The following is a 19,261-nucleotide window of genomic DNA, read 5'->3' as shown; positions in this document are numbered from 1 at the left end:
CTGACGCTGGCCAAACGGCGGCCACCACGGCGGCCATGCCTGACACCACTTCACGTCTGATAGGTTAGAATGGTCTGCAAGAGGGCCGCGAATTTTGGATTCAGCCGGCCGGAACTTCCCCTAATGCTCGGTTAGACGCCTTGACACCACAGCCGGAACAACAGCACAGCCACTTTTCCACGTGATGTTGAGAGTTAAGAGGGATTTGTTGATGGGCCCTTGTTGGTTGATTCCTGAGCTACAGGGTTAAAAGCCGTGAACCTGATTCCAGTGTTGTAGATTATGGGACTTGTATGGATCGAAGAGTCCTGCCAGCACCTTGCTTTTGTTACAGTAGTTACTTATACACGCATGGCAACTTGGAAGCTTTGCAGGTACCCAACGAGGCCCAGGGGCTGTGCAGCAACAACATTGAACACCGCCCGACAATAACCCCTAGCCCTTCCCGCACCGACCACCCTCCCACACCGACGACGACGATCACTACGACCACGTTGACTACCACGTTGACTACCAGCCAGTGTATTCAAAGTCCTAGCCAACTGAATACCCAAAAAGAGACTGGAGGTGCAAAGGACTTGGCTGTATCTAGTGGAGCGTAGCTACCTAGTCCTGATATCTCATATAATGGGTACGCGGATCACCACTGTCTGCCCAGTCATCCCAGTGGTTGCCAGAAACCCTATCTCGGTCAAGGGGCTCCGCCATCTGTTTACCTCGGTTTGCCATTGTCGAATCGCGTACTCCACAGCCGCCCCTGTCGCGTAGGCAAAATCATCAGCGTCGAGCTGCCCATTGATTCCCTGGATACCAACCGTCCTCGCCGCGTTACCCGGCGAGACCATCTCGGGGTTCGGCCCGATCTTCTGCAGCTTGGCGACGCCTGACGGGAGGATGATGGAGATGGCTGTGTCCGGCCGGTTGAGGCCGGTCTGAGGCGTCATGTTAATGCAGCTCGAGGTGATGAAGCCGGCGTAGAGGAAGGCGGTGCTGCCGCTCAGCCAGAGGGGCACGTTGCGGCCCTCGATGTTGCTGAAGTCCTCAATGGTCCTCGCCACGTCGTCGGGGGTCTGGGTCCAGGTTGTCTGCGTCACGCGTGATTCAAGCGTGGTTCGCCCGGCCTGCGGGGTCTCTATGAGGTGGAGTTGTACGGTTAGCCGGGGGAAGTTCTGCAGGTGAAAGTAAAGTACGTAATAAATACCAAGTCACGGGGAAGAGCACATTGGCGCGGGGGTACATACGAAAGCGTAGCAGGCAGCCCGCAACCTCGTGGACTGTTAAGTCAACAAATTCGGGAGCGCCAGAGACGATGCGCAAGAGACCGAAGCAAAGGGCCAGTGTAAGCAAACGAAAGGACCCCATAGTAGCGCCTCTGAGGTCGTCGAACTAGGCACAAAGTCAGAGGGTGCAAGTAGGTAGGTAGGTCGCGGCACGGAGTGGCTATTTGGGACTGTGGTTGATGTCGAGGCCCTCGGTGGAAGACTGTAGCAAGAAGTGAGGCCCAACGTTCTAGATATAATAATACGGCATCAGTGACTTTCTTCTTACGAATCAAATAATTAAAGTCTCGCGTGTCATGTTATTCCCCCACGGCTGCCTAAACTAAACCATGGGAGAGTTTTAGCACTAGGAGGAGAACTTACTCAGCGTTCAGTATCTTCGGCTGTAATATCTTCGGCGGTAATGGTCATATATCACCCGCGAGATGATACCTATTTAAGACGTGCAGGTTGAACACCTACCCAAGGGAGGGTGTAGAGGGGGTGCACATGATAAGGGGGCGGGCTTGGCAAGTGCTTTGCGTCAAAGCCGAGAGGTAATATTGACGCAGAGAGGCAATATTGATGGACATGCCAAGTGTACCTTAGTAAGAACTCCAGGCAGCGCTTTAACCAAGAACTCGGTCGCAGTTTAGGAAGGCGACTGAGGAGGAGGGTGACATAGGTTAGGATGGTTGTTGTGAAGGTTGAGAGGGTCGAGGAGGCGAACATGGAGTCTGAAGCGGGACAGTTAATTATCCTTAGTATTTGAGTATAAGAACTGCAGTAACGCACTGGGTCCAGTAGTCCTCCAACTGGTGCCCTCAGCCCTCTCCCCGACATTGCCCGTCAAGCCGCCGTCTCTCACTCTCTCGGCTGTCTCCCATTCCAGTTGCTGGCATGAAGACACGTCCTGCTGTTCTGGCCAATGTCGCCAGACTTCTGCTTCTTCAGCCAGCCTTCACCTTGGCTGCAACCTTCTACTCTCAGTTGAGCCTCTGCCCGGACCTCTGCCAGAACGTGGGATCCAACCCAGCTAACTGGACTGTCCTCCAACATGTCGATCAACTGAAGAGCTGCGACAAGGCTGTACTCTTTGACCTGTCTTTGGCCAACAACCTCAGCAACACCAAGGTCTCGACCTTGATCCGCGCCTGCGTCACCACTGGTGAGGGGGGGCCTAGCGTAGCTACCACCCGGTCTGCGGACTCGGACTGCGGCAACTCAAGCACGGTCAGATTTCCGCTGCAGATCGGTCGGAGCGGTGTGGTAGCTGCCGACAACGGCCCCTTATCCACCGAGTCTCTCAAGCCCTTGCTCGTCGACCTGGATAGCAAGCTCCTCAATCCCGGGGACTGTGGCACCAGAGTCCTCTTTAGCGCATCTCCCTCTGCTGCCACTGTTGTTGGCGTGTATATTGGGTCAGGGCTTGACACACCTCTGAGCTTCCAATCTGTTGTTGACCAGACAAACAAAGACATCGCCGAGGGGGGCTTGGGGACCACGTTTCTCGCCCAGGCCTGCCCTGACGCTGGCCGTGCCGAGACGCTCGGTCTCATTGTCAACACGGAGGGCGATGTCGGCCTCGTCCAGAGCACGCTTCGTCAATGGAACAACGGCACCTGCGTTGATGGGCTGGACATCATCCGCGAATCAGGCGAGATCCAGGTTGGGCGGCGGATCACGGCATCTCCAGCCCCACCGTCTCGGCACTTCAACACCACGTTAGCTGACAAGCAGTCCCGGAATACTTGCTCGACGACCCAGGTCGTCTCGGGCGATGGCTGTGGCTCACTGGCGGCTAGGTGCGGCATCTCAGGTGCGACCTTTGAGTCCTACAACCCCTTACCAGCTTTGTGCTCGACCCTTCAGATTGGCCAGCACGTCTGCTGTTCGCCAGGCAATCTCCCAGACTTCAGACCGCAGCCAAACCCTGACGGAACCTGTGCAACATACACAGTCCAGGCGGGCGAGTGGTGCGCCCTGATTGCGAGCGACCACTTTATTACGGCAGACGACATTGAGAACTTCAACACACAAACCTGGGGCTGGAACGGCTGCCAGTTTATGCAGGTCGGGCAGGCTATCTGTCTCAGCACGGGCAGTCCCCCGATGCCGGCCGCCGTGTCCAACGCCATCTGCGGGCCCCAGGTCCTGGGGACGCAGCCACCGAGCGACTTCTCGGAGTTGGCTAATCTCAACCCCTGCCCGCTCAACTCGTGCTGCAACATATGGGGCCAGTGCGGCATCACGCCGTCCTTCTGCACCATCTATCAGTCCGAGACGGGTGCCCCTGGGACTTCACCTCCGGGGACGGCGAGCTGCATCTCCAACTGCGGCACAAACTTTGCCAACAACGACAACCATCCGGCCCAGTTTCTCAAGGTCGGCTACTGGGAGTCCTGGGCGGCCACGCGCGGGTGTTTGGGGATGACCGCCGCCCAGATCCCCAGTGGTTATAGCCATATTCACTACGCTTTTGGTGGAATCACCAACGACTACCATGTCGATGTGTCGGACACTCAGGTCCAGTTCAACGACTTCAAGGCCACGACGGGGTTCAAGAAGATTCTGTCATTTGGTGGTTGGTCCTTCTCGTAAGTCCCTTAACTTTGAAGCCAGAGAGGTTGAACACTCAGGGGTCTCACACAAACCAGGACTGAGGCGGACACATTCCCAATCTTCCGTGACGGTGTCACGTCCGCGAACCGACAGACATTTGCGCAAAACGTGGTTTCATTCATGCAAACACACAACCTTGACGGGCTGGACTTTGACTGGGAGTATCCGGGGGTAAGAACCATACCCTGCGTGCCCGTGTTTTCCACCCTACCGTCGCTGACCCCTGACGATTCAGGCCCCTGATATCCCGGGCATCCCCCCTGGAGGCCCCAATGACGGCGCCAACTATCTAGAGTTTCTCCATATGGTCAGGGCCATCTTGCCGCCGGGAAAAAGTCTGTCTATTGCTGCTCCGGCTTCGTACTGGTGAGTCCAACCAACCCGTCGATCAGTTCTCCCCTCTTTGACACGTCGCGACTGGACAGGTACCTCAAAGGCTTTCCAATCGCAGATATGGCCCCGCTGCTGGACTACATTGTGTTCATGACCTACGATCTACGCGGACAATGGGATTGGGGGAACCAGTTCGCCACCGAAGGCTGCCCAGGGGGCGACTGTCTTCGCTCCCAGTAAGTTGCGCCCCTATTTCTCCTTCGATCTATGCTTACCCCCCAGCGTGAATCTTACCGAGACCAACTATGCCCTCGCCATGATCACCAAGGCCGGCGTCCCTTCGAACAAGGTCGTTGTTGGTGTGTCTAGCTACGGACGGTCCTTTGGCATGACGGACCCCAACTGCCGCGGTCCCATGTGCACCTACACCGGCCGGGACTCCGGAGCCCTCGCGGGGTCCTGCACAAATACCCCGGGCTACCTCGCCGATGCCGAGATTAACGACCTGATCGTCCGGGGCGCAGTCGCCTACCACGACGACCTCGCTAGCGACTCGGACATCGCCATCTTCCAGGGCACCTGGGTCGCCTACATGACCCAGAGAACCAAGAACCAGCGAACTAGCATCTACGGGGCCAATAAGTTTGGCGGCACCGTCGACTGGGCACTCGACCTGGCCGTGGATCTCGACGGATCTCTGAATACAGGCTCGTCGGGCAACGGCGGCTACGGCACCTCGCCCTCGAGTGCCACCATTGAGAGCATCCCGGGTTGCACAGTCCCCGCGCCAGGGGCAACCTTTACCATCGATGCCGACTGCGCCGCTGGCATCGCCAACTACCCGCCAAGTGGTCGAAACAACAACCCTCCGGGCCCGAACTCCTGCGACGAGGAGTGCAACCTCTGGCAGCGGATCACGGCCACGTGCTGCGGAATTGGTGGCGATCTCGCCAACCCGGTTGTCATCCTCCCCAACGTGCAAATCCCGAACTCGGTCGTCCTCCCGCCGGGCTACTCACCCGCGGCCCCCCTCGTTATCCCGCAGCGCACCGTTCCCGCCGGCATCCCCATTCCCTACCCCCTCGTCATCCCCGCAGGCACCAACCTACCCGACTTGCGCATACCCGCCATCATCCTGCCGCGCAACCAACCCCTCGACGCCCCCGTCACCATCCACCGCGGCCAAGTGCCCCTCTTCGACGTCACCATCGCCGGCACAACCTACCCCAAGGACGTGCCAATCACCGCCGACATAACCCTCCCCATCGGCTTCACCCCCACCACCCCCTTCCAATTCAGCCCCGTCATCCTCCCCGCCGGGCCCACCCCCACCGCCATCATCCTCCCCGCCGGCTTCGTCCCCATCCTCCCCTTCCTCCTCCCCCCCATAACCCTCACCCCCGGCAGCACCCCCCCCCTCCTCTACCCCATCATCATCCCCCCGCTCTTCACCTTCCCCCCGCCACCCGCACCCCCCCTCCTCTTCCCCCCGCCCCTGCCCCTCCGCCCCATCCCGCCCCCCCCAACAACCGGCGGGCCCCCGCCCCCACCGCCCGTCTTCCCCCTCCCCGTCACGGAGTGCGCCTACTTCCCGCCGTGGGCGTCCGTGATTCCAAGCTTCCCGGGGCCGGTCACGCCGACCCAGACGCAAGCGGATCCGGAGCCGACGCCGACGACGCCGACGCATCCGTACCCGGAGCTGTGCGGGCAGATTCCGGTGGAGGAGTTGGCGGGGTATACGTGCTTTGAGCAGTGTGGGGGGAATGGGAATGCGTTTACGCCGTGCCCGCCGTGGTGTTGTGATCATGGGTGTGCGGGGTTTGTGGGGTGCTGATGGGGCGGTTATTGGGGGGGGTTGCTGTTAGGGGGAAGTGATAGGGGAGTGGAGGTTGAGAGACGCTGGACTTTGGGGGATGGGGGTTCTTTATGTGGGTTAAGAGGTGCCTTGAATATATAACATTACCTACTTCACCTGTGCCTGGTGGGATTGGAGATAGGAAGTGCGTGTGTAGCTAATGTAACAGATATTTATGCTCTGCTTCCTTCCTTTCCCAGCTGAGACGGTTTGCTGGAGTGCACAGCCAAAAATAGGGAGAAGAGGGAGCGGAGCAATCGAAAATCGGCAGTCCCGACCACGGCACCTGTATCCCAAGTTGGTGGCGGGTGGGCGGTGGGAACTTGGGAGGGATGTTACGAAAGTGGGTGTTTTCGCGGACTAGATTCCCGAGGTGATGTTTCTGTTGCTGTTACTGTTGTTGTTATGCTTCGCCCCTTACTTGCTGTGTAACTTGGGTCATGTGTAAATATACTTCGTTTTGAAGGCAAGATGAACTTGGGACGGGGCAACCTCGTAAGCCTAGAGCCTGAGACGCCCAATGACACCTGCATCAACCTCGTCGGGTGTAAGCGGTGATCACCAGAGGTCCGGTCTTTTTTGTTCTCTGGGACGTGGCACTCCCTCGTGCTCCTCTGCCAAAACCGGCTTGCCAAGGGCCATCACACAGCGATCCAGCTCGGCCGTCTAGAGGAGGGTTCGGGAAAAGGACCTAAAATAACTAACATTCATTAAGCAAGTAATGAAGCCTGATTACCTAGATATTTTTAAACCCAAAACTTCGCGGGCTGGCCAATGCCGAAAATGTCGGCAATGAGTCGAGTTGGCGACCATCACTTAATCCAAGAATGACGTGACAAGAATGAAATGGATCAGATCTAGATAAGAAGCCCGAGAAAACCAATCGCTTGCGTGCGCAGTCCATACGAACAGTGTCTGGGATTCGGGGCCAAGACGGGCCGGGCTCAATCATCAGCCACCCCCATAAGGAAAGTTATTGACTGCCCACTTTGCACTTCGTCGCAGCTTATTCTGGGATGGGTTGAAACAAAAAAGGGGTCTGGAAGGTCTGGCCGTTTGGTTGGCGAGCTTCTGACCGAGAGATGGGGGTGCATTTCCAGTGGCTTTGATTGGTAGATCATTTCGTCTCAACTTAAGCGGAATGCGCCCGCTTCTTCTTTCCATCTCTCCGGGATGTTCCTCGGCTGCGACTTCCTTTCATGCGACAAATCAGACGCTCCCGCACTTTCTCAACTGGTCAGTCACCCCCGGTTTTTTCTCGCCTGAGCAGGCCATTGCAACCAAAAAAACATTCCGAGCATGGTTTCAACGGTTTCAGCGGGACAGAGGCGCTAGGCTCTGTCGACCAGGTAGGTTATTTTCTCCCATGTCGCAGTTATCGCCCCAATTGGGCAGTTCGTTTCGAACCCATCCATAGCCAAAAGTGCATGGATCGCTCACCCTCGAGCCCTCCTGTGCTTGGGGTTATCTGTCGCAACAACTCGCCTGACCCTCTTTCCGGGGATGCTCCCTCCCGAAGGCGCAGGGCCTACCCCTAGAGATAAGCAAGTGGGTAACCGTCAGACGTCGCTGGAGACGAATCCCGCTCTGTAAATACAGTTAGTTCACTTTTTCAGAGGCAATGAATGACGTCTTCACAGCCATCTCAACTCGGAGACTTTATTGTGACAACCATACCATCCAAAAAGCTTGTTCCGCTTCGCAAACGATGCCCAGGCAGATTTAAGAGAGCCGCATCTCTTGGCCTGTCTCTCAACGCCGGCCCTCTCCAGACTTGGCCACAGGCCTGGCCGCCCACGCACCGCCAAGCTGGCCAAGCTTCTCGCTGCTGCACCACATAAGGCTTGGCTGTCGCAACTCATCCACCCCTTTCTTGGCTGGAGGACGTGACCGAAGATGTGGTCTGATAATGACGAGTTCTAGCCCCTCTTGGTAGGAAAAAGTGAGGAGGAGACTCCGTACCCCTTGTAATAGCGGCGGCAATTACGACGGCAGCAGACTTTTCCCCGGAATGAAGGCGAAAAACTGCCAGTCGGGATGAGTGCGAGGTTGTGGCCCTCCCCGGGCCCCAAACACGGGGTCACCCTAGTGGCCTGTCGACACCACCGGGCTGGTCGTGCTCACGGCGCATACAAAGATCAGCCTCCTCCCGCTCGGCTCGTTAGCTAATGGATTCATGGGTCGTACGGTTTTCTTCTTTTCTCGTCTTTTCTTGGCTCGGTTGAAGGTCTGGGACCCTCTTCGTTTCTGTTATACCTCATTTTATTGTTTTGACTCTTGAGTAATCCCCTGCACCATATTCCCTTTTCGGATCTCCGCCTTTTTTGGTTTCTATTCTTCCAACATGGGTTTGACACTCAGAGCTTTTCTCCTGGCGGCATCGGCGACGCGGGTCTTCGCATCATGCGCCCACGGAACATTCCTCCGGCCGCGCGCCGAGGGCGGGACCGTTGAAGTTGCCAAGTTTGGATATACCGGGGCTATTGTATGGAATTCCCCCCCTGGCTTCTCACGACGGAAACTTCCGACTAACAGAGACGTCAGGGACCACTCAACTGGGCGGCACTCGAGTCTCCGGCCAACGGCGTGTGCGCCACTGGCACCAACCAGTCCCCCATCGACATGGTAGAGGGCGTGTTCAGCCTCCTTCAGGGGTCCGACGTCCAGCTGACGATCAACGACATGCCTGATGGCGCCGAGTTCGAGAACCTGGGCACCACAGTTGAGGTGATCACCCAAGGTGGCTCACTGGCGGTCGCCGGCAAGACCTTCGAGCTCCAACAATTCCATTTCCACTTGCCCAGCGAGCACCTCGACAACGGAACAAGCCAAGCCAGTACGTTATCCATCCTCACCCCTGGCAGCCGCCTTGCGAGTCGGTACTAACCCCTTTCCAGTGGAGATGCACATGGTCTTCCAGTCCGCCGCCCAAGAAATCGCCGTCATCGGCACCTACATCAACATCGCCGACGCCGGCGCGGCTCCCGCACCCGCCGCCAAGCGCTCACGCATCTTCGGCCGCCAAGCAACCCCTCCCGCCGGCGGCGCCGTCGCCGCCACCACCCTCCTCGAGACCATCTTCTCGGTGGTCGACCAGATCGCCGTCCCCGGCACCAAGGTCACCACGCCGCCGCTCGTCATGTCCGAGGTCGTCGACGTGCTCAAGGCCAACGCCTTCCAGATCTACGCCGGCTCCCTCACCACCCCGCCCTGCAGCGAGGGCGTCAGCTGGCATGTGTCCACCGCCCGTTTGGGCATCACGCCCGCGTCGTTTACCAAGGCCCGGGATGTTATTGGGTTTAACTCGCGCTATCCGCAGAATACCCCCGGTGAGCCGAACTTGCTGATGATGTCGGCGCTGGGGTCGGCGACGGCGGCGGTGGTGGCGATGGCTGGGGGTGGTGTGGTGGCTGCGAAGCCGGCGGAGTGAAGTCGCTGGATGGGAAGATTGAGGATGGTATGGGTGAGTGGGTAGGGCATGGTGTTTTGGAAATAGATTGGTTGGATACATGTTGGGAGTTTGGTGTGTTTGGTTGCTTGGTGATGGTGTCTATGACATCAGATCCTTGTCAGGAAACTAGCTTGTCTGAAGTTTATCACAATACCGTCAAAATACCAAAGTATTGAATCAGCCCACTTGCATTTCTTTTTGTTTCTATGACGGTGGTTGGTTCCACACTTCCGACGGTGTTCTACAGTTTGCCACCTCGCTGACGACAACCTCATCTGATCCCATGATTCAGAGGTCATGTTGTGAACAGCTATCGCTGAATAATAAATAGCACACAATAATATTCATTTCAGTTCCGCACCAGTCGTCACAAACTGCTCGCTACCTCTGGTTGTTCTGTGTGATGCAGCGCCATGCTTGACTCACAGCTCTCGAAGCAGACTTACTACCCCCCTATTCAAGGAACAACTGTTATGAACCGACAGAATACCGACCATCAACCTTCTATTCCACTCGACCGTCTATTACCCCATAGCCGCCCACCGCCCCCCTCTTTCCGGTGCACAGCTATTCTTTATTCTTACCGGAGCAGCCATCGGACTCCATCACGCAAGAGAAAGAAGTCGACATGTGTGTCCAGAATTTCATCGCACTCTGGTGGTACGTACTTTGATCCTGTCGCATTGGGCACGATAAGCGTGCCCCCTTCGGAGAGAAACGACTAACTTCGCTATAGTCCCTATATACCACACGCATGCGTCAGAGGCACCCCCGGTCCTTACACACGGGATGCTTTCAGGTACGAAAGTAAAGGCCACATCATCGCCCGTTTGGTCTTCACAGGCGCATACATCTGGTGTGATGACTACGTCCAGTCGCCCAATTTTGCGGCCAGCTTCCATATCAACCCCCCCGCCTGCCCCAACGGCGACCTAGGGACCGAATATGATCGTACGGATATACTCCTTCCCCAGAATAAGACACATGAACCGGCTAACAGATCCCGACAGACCACCTTTCCCGCACTCTCTGCACCGACTGCATGGGTCAAGGCTGCTCCGCGTCGCCAGAGGAGCCGTCTGCGGACGGAGATGCCTCCCGAAGGTTCAAGATGACAATACTTTCTGCCCCCCCTGAGAGCGACATCACCACCAGCGGCACAGCAAAGACGAAATCCTCGAAAAAGTCCAAAAAAACTCGAAGCAAGACAAACGCCAAGACGAACGGGCCTGCTCCGCTGCGAGTCATCGACCTCCGCGAGGACGACGCTGCCGACATCGCGCGGTTGAAGCTCCAGAGGGCTGAAAAGGAACAGATGACGGCCAAGGGCAACACCGAGGGCCAGGGCGTCCTGCCAAGCGCGATGGGTACCGAATTCTTCTTCGGTCCCAGGGATTGGAAAATGCCCGCCGAGAGAAGCGGCGAGACACCAAGGACCGCGCCCGTTTCGCCCGACGGCGGAGAAGCGGGGCTCGATACCCCCCCACCGCTGGTCTATGATTACGATGGCGAGGACGAAAGCGACGATGTAGTTGGAGAAGACGAGCAGCGTGGTGACGTCAGGAACACGTGTTCGCTCCCGATCATCTGCCCCCCTCCCCGTCGGCCGGCGTAACGATGTCGCTTTGTTGCGGGGGATATTGCCGAGTCCCTCGTATAATCGCGGACTGCTCGGGACGTGGCGCGCTTGGCTGGCCTATGCTGGTTGTTGTTTGGGAACTGGAGGTGGAAAGGGGAATGTCTGGGTGTGTTTTGAGAGCAGTGACGGCTTGGCTGCTGTAGACAGACGGTGTTGCTGCCAAAGAACGCGGTGACGTTGTTTTAATACTACACTGTCGTGTACGGAGGGGGTGGGTGTTCTTCTTGTGGCGTTCGGGTGCGAAAATGTAGATTTAGACCATCCTACCGAGGTAATTTAAGGGAAGCGTTGGTCAACACCAACCAACTATAATAGCGGGAACCTGGTAGTGCGGTTGCATCATGGCTTACGAGCACCCAACTGCCACGAATACCGCCCACGGGCCACTGTCTCACCGGCGCCACCAACGGCACAAGCCCGGACTTCGAGTTAGCGAGACGCCATGTCCGGGGTTGATGAGATCTGTTTGTGCCGATCGACGATCTCCAACGGCAGCCACAAGTGCAACCAATTGATGGAACATCCAAAAGAAAACCCTAGAGGGCTGACCTGACCACAATAATAAGAGGCGAAGTCGTAGGTTGTGTCAAAGGTCGGATTAAGGCGCTCAGTGGAGGACAGGGCAGGTGTATGGACGGCCCCGAGCTACGAGGCCTGTGGCAAAAGCGTCCAGCTTCTTGAACCGGACCGAAGGTAATAATAATAATTCGTGGTTAGTAACTTTTGGGTATTGTACAGGATGGATAGGATGAACATCAAGCCCCTTGTATAAGGTGGGTATGAGAAAACAAAAACTCCAAGCCCGAGACCCGACTGGACTCTCCGCAACGCAAGCTCGCTCCCCATGCCTCTATCGAATAAAACACCCCAAATTCCAGAACCAAAACGTGTTCATGTTCGAGAAAAGGAAACCAACCCCTCCAACCCTCCTAAGACCTCTCAACCCTGTACGTTTCCGTAACCATAATCCCATTGTGCCCACCCTGCCCATGCGCATGCGCATTAGGGTGCCCCCTCCCACTCGACCCCCCCGACGACGTATTCCGCTCCTCATCCGACCGCCTCCCAGTCTGTATCTGACTCCGGCGGAACTCATCTCCCAGAATCTCCTCCTCGGACGCATTATCCCCACTCTCCCTCCTGCCCCTCCCCACGGTCGTCCGCGTAAACGGCCCGCCCACCCCCAACTTCACATCACTAAAGCTCACATCATCCGTACTCCCATTCGTGGTCTTATCCACGCAGGTATCGTCCAGCCCGGACTTGTTCCGCGAGTTATTCGCGCTCGGCTGATGCTTCTTGGAGCCCGGGATGGGCTTCCCGTCGGCGCCGACGAGCCCGCCGCCGATGGTGCGCAGCGGGACCGAGTTGCTCTGGTTGTCGCCGCCGCCGTCGCCGGATTGTTTTTGGTAGCCGGCGGATGAGGTCTCGCCGAATAGGCGGCGGAAGGCCCGCTTGTACAGGGGTCGGCACACGGGGATGCCGATGCAGATGAGGGTGATGGACATTTCGGCGGCGGACCAGACGATCAGGCCGACGCTGTCTTCTGTTTTGAGGGGGGGATTGGTTAGTGGTGAAGGGGTGGATGGGTGGCTGGGCAAGGAGGGGGGGGGGGGCTTACTGAGGTAGTTGGGGGTGTAGAGCCCTTCGACTTCGGTGGTGCGTTTGATGCCGGCGGCGGCGGCGCTGTGACGGTGTTTAGCGGAGGTTGGTGGGTTGGGGGGTTGGTGGTTGTGCTTACATCAAGCCTAGACTCATACTGCCGGCGATGGTGTACTTTTCTCGCTGCGGCATCTTAAGCGGCCACACGATGATCCAGGGGAAGATGGCAAAGAAGAAGTCGACCAAGATGGTGGAAACTGTTCAAGCCCCGGTTAACATACTGCATCAGAACGGGGACTGGGGGCGACGCACTACACAGAATGTACGACGTCGGCCGGGTGTCGATGGGGCAGTAGCCGCCTGGGATGCGGCGGTCATAGACAAAGTCGAGTGGGACGCAGGAGAGCCAGAAGCAAAGGACTTGGGCTGTTCGGAGTCAGCATGGAGGCCCGGAACTTAGACTGAGGGTCGAGCCTACCGATCGAGGCCAGCATAACCAGGGTCATGGCAGACCAAATGGCGATGCGGTGCCAGGTGATGGTGACCAGGCGAAGCAAGAAGAAGCCGAGTGACGCTTTCGCAATGGCCATGCCGACAATGGCAAAACCTTGGCCAATGCATTCGTACAGTGTCGCTTGAACGACGGCGTCCATGCTCCCTATCTCTTCCATCGTTTGCCCAAAGCCATAGTTGCCCGCGAGCGTTGTGAAGATGGTGAAAATCAGCAGGAATATGAAGGCGACAAGGTAAACGTGGTCGTCGAGGCCGTACGAGGCGAGGCACACGACGCGAGTGTAGAACCGTAGAATCAGGAAGAAGAGCACGAGCGAAGTCAACAACCACATGACGGCCAAAGACCAAGGGCCGTCGCCCTTGATGCCCACCGGGGCCACCATCCTCAAGGGAGAATGAGCCGAGAGCCCAGAATCGAGTGTGGTCAGGCGTTTAACCGGTTGTCTTTGCTTGAAGAAGCTGCTGCTGCTGCTGCTGGGTGACCATGGGACGTCGAAACAAGAACCGAGGCGGGGGGACAAGCGAGAGTTAAGAGCCGACCCTGGAAAAGCAACTGGACTGGCAGGCCGCGCCCCGGACAGAGGACAGTAACTCTGTAGACGGGCTCAGCTCAGCCGTCAGGTCAGCGAGAAAGGGGAATGATGTCGATCAGCCTCATCAGGGTCGAAGGTTAAACTGTAACTCTCTCTGTCTGTCGGGTCTGTGAAACCGCCGGGGGTCACTGGGACGGTCCCACGAGGCTCTGTGCCGCAACGTTCGAGCTGATCTTCTTTGCTTTCTGCACCGTGGGCGGGATGGGATGAGCAGGGGTCATTAAGGTACAGTACCACCTCTGGGCAATAAAAGCCGAACTCCAAGGGTCCATGGTGGGTGCTCACTGGGACGAAACCTTCAAGAAGAACGAAATGAAAGCTGTTCGGAAGACCAAAATCTACCTTTTTATTTGGCTTGGCTTTTCTTCCTTTGCGTCTTTCTCTTTTCTGGTTCCCTTGACATTTTTTTCTCTCTTCCCTTGATCTCTTGCTCTCCTTCGAGCTCAGATTTTTTTTTGGCCTGAGGGTGGGTACCGGGTTTCTGCCCGGGGATGGCTCCGGCGTCAACAACCAACAAAAGGGGGATGCATGCAAGGTCGAGTACCAAGTCTCTCGCCCCCCGGTTCGGAGGGTTTGTTACCCTTGCGCTGGGTCAAAGCAGGAACGGGGGTCACAACCGAAGACGCCTCACTGGCTGGGGAAGCCGGATGAGTCTGTCAGGGTTTCAATCGCCAAGGTTCCTTTTGTTGCAGGAATCCCCCACGCCGAGGGAACAGGAGATGAGGGAAAAAAGCAAAGCTGAGTCCGTCGAGGACAAAAAACAACGAAAACGGCTTCGGCGCCCGCGATTGTTGTCTGCAGCCACTGCGCCACCGATAGCCATTGAGCGACGACGGCCACGGTTGATCAGCACGTGTATGGTGTCGCCATACTCGAGGGTGTCGAGACGCGGGGAAGCGGTGAGTATCCCGGTTTCTTCGGACGGTTGGGCATCATGCAGTGCCAGGACTGTTCCACGGGAGGTACCTACTTATAAAGAAGTGATCGCTCGTTTTTTGTTTCAGGTTCCTCAAGCTCGTAGGCTTCATTGGAAAGTCAAAAGTCAATCCACGAAGGAGGGAAACCGACAGGGACGATGGAGGTTTTGTCCACGACAGAATTGCCCGATTCGTGACAACAATCGCATGCCCATCGTGCGGCCGTGGTCGCCAACAACTGGTGCAACGGGATTGAGCGCTAACCAGTTTACCATTTAGCGCTGCCATGGGTTCAGCAGCTGGAGAGCTTGAGCGTGGGAAAAAAGAAATTCGATGTCGTGAGAAATTGAGACACGGCGCAAGTTCCCGATAGCGAGGCGCCCCGATCGGAATTTGCGTGATCCGTCCAAACCTCCGGGTCCCGTCTTTCGTGTTGGTTCTTGGGTTCGGATCGTGGATCATGCTGAAATGGTGGAAAAGTTGTTTTTTGCCTGTTCGTTCACATCGCTGCGCTACAGCCAATGTCTCAGTCGGGAAGGAACAACCGGAACAGGCAGCACCCGCCACCCCGCTGCGTCGGCCAATTCCCAACCTGCTGGGAATTTCAAGCCACCTGCAACTTTTAAGCGTTGCGGTCGGTTGTCACACACACCGTTTTGGTATCACCTCCAGCCGCAATGTTACAGTGCTGCACCTGCCTTCCACGTTCATGCGGTTGGTCACACTGCTTGACTGCCACGACTGCTTAGGCACGTAACGAGCAACTGCCGTTTCTTCAGTTATTGGTTTTTTCAGTTCGTCCCCTGCACCTTCACACCATTCGCAACGTCTCTGGCTCGCCACCCTCAGAACACAATGGTTCTGTTGCAGAGTGAAGTTGAAGTTGATTTTGAGAAGGATGATCGCCAATTTTCGGTCCCGAGAAAGGGAAGCACCCCGCGCCACCCCACAACATGAGGAAGTCGGGATGATGCTGGAACACAACCATGAACACGACGGGAAGTCCAACACGGGGAATGACGGCCGAGCCGATGCCCTTGCACTTCTGGGCCGCTTGCGAGGGTTCGAGGTTGGAAAGAGGAGAACCCGGATTTATTCGGAGCGAATGAGAGACGACAATTCGTTTAACCAGTGGAGAGGATACTCTCGGGAGTGGGTTAGTGCTGATGCGGAACGGGAACAGTGGGGGTCATTTTGGACCTTCTCTCCACCCTCCAACTCCATCGTTCAAACCAACAGAACGGCATGTGGGGCCGAGAACCACGTCTGTTTTGACTGCTGCCCAGAGGTTGCAGCGCAGCATGCAACGCGCAAACCTTTTCAAACAGGGAACACGTCGGTGGGTTGGCGTTCCAGGGCATGGTTCCTGGGACGGGACAAGGCCGGAGGCAAGCCCGTGGCAGGTTGCCCTCGAAGTCTCGAAATCAGCCCAGCTGAAGAAGATAAAAAGGAAGGGTGTGTTCCCCCCAAAAGGATCGACGACATCACGCAATATCGGGATCTCAGACTTGGAGGGGCATGAGAGGGGTTGACAAGGAGGAGGGAGCTTCGGGTCTAACAACCACACTATCTGATGAACTACAATTACACAGGATTCACTATCGTTTACGATCCGCATGAGCGACGGGTCCTCGTCTCCAAGATCGACCACAGAGAGGTGCACATCTGCATTTGTGCCCTGGAGCCCACCTGCCCACCATACCAACCTCGTCCATGCCTGCATTGTATGTAACATGCACCCGCAACCCGCTAAAACACAATGGGAACGGCCAAGAACCTTCAGTTGCTCCCCACCTGCATGCCGACGCCGTTCATAACGCGACCTGGCTGCTGTTGCAATTTCGGGCCCGATAAGGGCCACCTTCACCTTCCTGTGTCCTCTTCTTCACCTTCCTCCCATCCTTCCGCCTGCCGTGCCGCACAACAGCACGGAGTGCGGCTCCCTACCTCCACGTGGTTTGGGCACGAGTGAATGTTTTGTGTAACCCACGGTCGACTTCCCCAGAAACTACCCCATGGCTTCCGCGTCACCAGCCGCCAATGGCGGCATTCCCCCTGCGGAAGGGTTCGCATTGGACCTGACCACGCTGCTTGCCGGCGTCTGGGGTAACAAGCTGAGCGCCCTGGTTCTCGGCCCGTCCGTGGCCGTGTTCCTGTGGTTCTTCGTCGCCTATCAGATGTCGCCCCTGAAGAAATACCCCGGCCCCTTCCTCGCAGGTATGTGGTCCAAGCTCGCGGCAATCCATGGGTCCCCCATTCTGACGTGAGAATCAGGGTGGACGAACCTCTGGCGTGTCTGGCAGGTGATTTCGGGCGAGTATGCGCCCCGGATGAAGAAGCTGCATGAGAAGTACGGCCCGATCGTTCGCATCGGCCCGAACCTCCTGGACCTCGACATCCCGGAGCTGTACCGCGTCATCTACGGCACCGATGGCAAATGGGTCAAGTCGGACTTCTACAAGAACAGCAGCTCCATCATCGATGGCAAGATCACCTACCACATGTTCTCCGAGGTGGACCCCACCCTCCATGCCCTGATCAAGCGCCCGGTGGTGCGCCACTACTCGGTGCCCGCCGTGCTAGTAATGGAGCCGTTGATGGACACCATCATCAAGGAGTTTATCGACACGCTGCAGAAGCGCTATGTTGAGCCGAAGAAGACGTGCGAGTTTGGCGAGTGGCTCAGCTACTGTGAGTAACTTCCCTTTTCTGTCCCCTCCGGAACTGTTCACTGACAGACGCAGACGCGTGGGATTTTATGGGCATGGTGACCTTCAGCACCAAGTTCGGCTACATGGAGAAAGGCACCGACTTTGACGGCACGCTCGCCATCGCCGACAAGTCCATCGACTACCTAGCGCTGTGCGGCCAGATGCCCTGGACCGACTACATCCTCGACAAGAACCCCATCTACCCGATCGGCCCGCCCAACATCGGCAACGTCACGCGCATCGCCGTGCAGAACCTGACGGCCCGCCTCAAGGGCGAGGACAAGAACTTCACCGAAGGCAGCCCCGACTTCCTGCAGTACTTTATCGAATCCAAGTCCACCCACCCCGATCTCGTCAACGACGGCAGCGTCATCGGCTATCTGCTCCTCAACCGTAAGCCCCCCTCCCCTTGGCCCTAACCCACCCCAACCCCAGCCCCCAACCAAACCCACTAACACCACCCAGTCATCGCCGGCGCGGACACCACCGCCATCACCATGCGCGCGCTCTTCTACCACGTCCTCAAGAACCCCCGCGTCTTCGCCCGCCTGCAAAGCGACGTCCGCGCGAACTTCGCGGCCTTCGAGCCGGCCGCGCACAACAAAGCGCGCGCGCTGCCCTACCTCGAAGCCGTCGTCAAAGAGACCCTGCGCTACCACCCGGCGGTGTCCATGATCATGGAGCGTATCGTGCCCGAAGGGGGGCTGACGCTGCCGGATGGCAGTGTGGTGCCGGCGGGCCAGATGGTGGGGATGAATCCGTATATTGTGGGGCGGAATAAGGAGGTGTTTGGGGAGGATGCCGAGGAGTTTAATCCGGATCGGTGGTTGAGGCGGGAGGGGGAGGGGGAGGAGGAGCATAAGGAAAGGATGGCGCGGTGGGGGCAGAGTTTGTTGGCTTTTGGGGGGGGGTATCGGATTTGTTTGGGAAGGAATTTGAGTATGATGGAGGTGTATAAGGTGGTTCCGACGCTGTTGGCGAGTTTTGATATTGAGTTGGAGGATCCGAATGAGGAGTGGTGGACTTGTTCGAGGTGGTTTTATCGGACCAAGGGGGTTATTTGTAAGTTGAAGCCGAGGAGCTCGTGAGGGGGTTGGAAGGGGGTTAGCGCTGTTAGGGGCTGATGTGTGGATGGGTGCTTGTTGGATACCTGATGGTTGTTTGAACATATGGAACGAGTAGTAGACACATGAGAATGCGACTTATGAGTAGCGGCTCTTGCCTGGCCTGATCCCGAGCCTAGAAACCACTGGTGCGGGGCATGTCGAAGACAGGATACGAAGAGAATGGTGGGGCTTGGAACAAGTGGTATTGTTCGCGGAGCACCAAGGTACATACAAGTCGGGGCAACACAATACTAGCTTTCCTCCGCACTCCACGCACTAACGCGGAACAATAGTATTGAGGCAGCCATAACCACGCTAACATCACAGGCTAGGTGGAACGTGGGAGGGCAACCGACACTGCTCTCTGGATATATATGTAAGTAGGTATACTCACCTAGCTTTGCTCGGTCTAACACCCTCGGTCACCACAAAACTTCCAGCGACCTTTCAGCTTTGGCGTCTCATTCCTGTCAAAATGTGCGAATTTCAGCAAATAACCGAGGCTTGCATTTCCTGCGACCTGCTCATGGACGTCAACTTCAAGTTGGTAAAGGTTTGCCCGGGCATGAGATCAAGGCTGAGGCAGATTTACCCGAAAGTTGAGATCTGCCGCGAATCCTCCGTCAGCTACGCATCAAAAGTTTGCCTCCAGTGCGGTTG

General features: G+C 57.0%; 8 protein-coding genes across 8 annotated transcripts; 6 read left to right on the top strand and 2 right to left on the bottom strand.

The window, feature by feature from the left end:
• Nucleotides 1-252: 252 nt before the first annotated feature.
• F5144DRAFT_560058 (uncharacterized protein) lies at nucleotides 253-1,577 on the bottom strand. Its single transcript, XM_066788192.1, has 2 exons — nucleotides 1,242-1,577; nucleotides 253-1,132 (listed from the first exon to the last, which is right to left on the bottom strand). Exons 1-2 carry the CDS (start codon nucleotides 1,360-1,362, stop codon nucleotides 621-623), a joined length of 633 nt encoding a protein of 210 aa, XP_066645902.1. The 5' UTR covers nucleotides 1,363-1,577; the 3' UTR covers nucleotides 253-620.
• Nucleotides 1,578-2,159: 582 nt separating this feature from the next.
• F5144DRAFT_618152 (uncharacterized protein) lies at nucleotides 2,160-6,078 on the top strand (the record flags this gene model as incomplete). The annotated part of the gene is made up of 8 exons (XM_066791909.1): nucleotides 2,160-3,856; nucleotides 3,917-4,052; nucleotides 4,117-4,247; nucleotides 4,307-4,450; nucleotides 4,497-4,573; nucleotides 4,922-5,247; nucleotides 5,446-5,571; nucleotides 5,622-6,078. The coding sequence occupies 8 exons, from the start codon at nucleotides 2,160-2,162 to the stop codon at nucleotides 5,961-5,963; spliced, it is 2,979 nt and encodes a 992-aa protein (XP_066645901.1). The 3' UTR covers nucleotides 5,964-6,078.
• Nucleotides 6,079-8,056: 1,978 nt separating this feature from the next.
• F5144DRAFT_91196 (alpha carbonic anhydrase) lies at nucleotides 8,057-9,814 on the top strand. The gene is made up of 3 exons (XM_066793553.1): nucleotides 8,057-8,554; nucleotides 8,614-8,905; nucleotides 8,967-9,814. Exons 1-3 carry the CDS (start codon nucleotides 8,414-8,416, stop codon nucleotides 9,497-9,499), a joined length of 966 nt encoding a protein of 321 aa, XP_066645900.1. The 5' UTR covers nucleotides 8,057-8,413; the 3' UTR covers nucleotides 9,500-9,814.
• Nucleotides 9,815-10,148: 334 nt separating this feature from the next.
• On the top strand, nucleotides 10,149-11,388 carry F5144DRAFT_639999 (uncharacterized protein; the record flags this gene model as incomplete). Its single annotated transcript, XM_066792732.1, has 3 exons — nucleotides 10,149-10,180; nucleotides 10,257-10,471; nucleotides 10,531-11,388. 3 exons carry the CDS (start codon nucleotides 10,149-10,151, stop codon nucleotides 11,133-11,135), a joined length of 852 nt encoding a protein of 283 aa, XP_066645899.1. The 3' UTR covers nucleotides 11,136-11,388.
• Nucleotides 11,389-11,840: 452 nt separating this feature from the next.
• F5144DRAFT_91105 (uncharacterized protein) lies at nucleotides 11,841-14,007 on the bottom strand. Its single transcript, XM_066793550.1, has 5 exons — nucleotides 13,240-14,007; nucleotides 13,074-13,187; nucleotides 12,901-13,018; nucleotides 12,781-12,845; nucleotides 11,841-12,705 (listed from the first exon to the last, which is right to left on the bottom strand). The coding sequence occupies exons 1-5, from the start codon at nucleotides 13,655-13,657 to the stop codon at nucleotides 12,089-12,091; spliced, it is 1,332 nt and encodes a 443-aa protein (XP_066645898.1). The 5' UTR covers nucleotides 13,658-14,007; the 3' UTR covers nucleotides 11,841-12,088.
• Nucleotide 14,008: 1 nt separating this feature from the next.
• Nucleotides 14,009-15,158, top strand: F5144DRAFT_91118 (uncharacterized protein). Its single transcript, XM_066793551.1, has one exon. The coding sequence runs from the start codon at nucleotides 14,359-14,361 to the stop codon at nucleotides 15,061-15,063; it is 705 nt and encodes a 234-aa protein (XP_066645897.1). The 5' UTR covers nucleotides 14,009-14,358; the 3' UTR covers nucleotides 15,064-15,158.
• Nucleotides 15,159-15,464: 306 nt separating this feature from the next.
• On the top strand, nucleotides 15,465-16,477 carry F5144DRAFT_91154 (uncharacterized protein). Its single transcript, XM_066793552.1, has one exon. It carries the CDS (start codon nucleotides 15,683-15,685, stop codon nucleotides 16,304-16,306), a length of 624 nt encoding a protein of 207 aa, XP_066645896.1. The 5' UTR covers nucleotides 15,465-15,682; the 3' UTR covers nucleotides 16,307-16,477.
• Nucleotides 16,478-16,799: 322 nt separating this feature from the next.
• F5144DRAFT_485074 (cytochrome P450) lies at nucleotides 16,800-18,583 on the top strand (the record flags this gene model as incomplete). The annotated part of the gene is made up of 4 exons (XM_066785483.1): nucleotides 16,800-17,001; nucleotides 17,059-17,475; nucleotides 17,529-17,888; nucleotides 17,961-18,583. The coding sequence occupies 4 exons, from the start codon at nucleotides 16,800-16,802 to the stop codon at nucleotides 18,581-18,583; spliced, it is 1,602 nt and encodes a 533-aa protein (XP_066645895.1).
• Between the last annotated feature and the right edge of the window lie 678 nt (nucleotides 18,584-19,261).

Source organism: Chaetomium tenue, assembly GCF_020726465.1.
Source record: "Chaetomium tenue strain MPI-SDFR-AT-0079 chromosome Unknown F5144scaffold_2, whole genome shotgun sequence".
Taxonomy (NCBI): domain Eukaryota; kingdom Fungi; phylum Ascomycota; class Sordariomycetes; order Sordariales; family Chaetomiaceae; genus Chaetomium; species Chaetomium tenue.
Note: the sequence above shows the minus strand (reverse complement) of the source record. Positions and strands in the feature narration are given on the sequence as shown.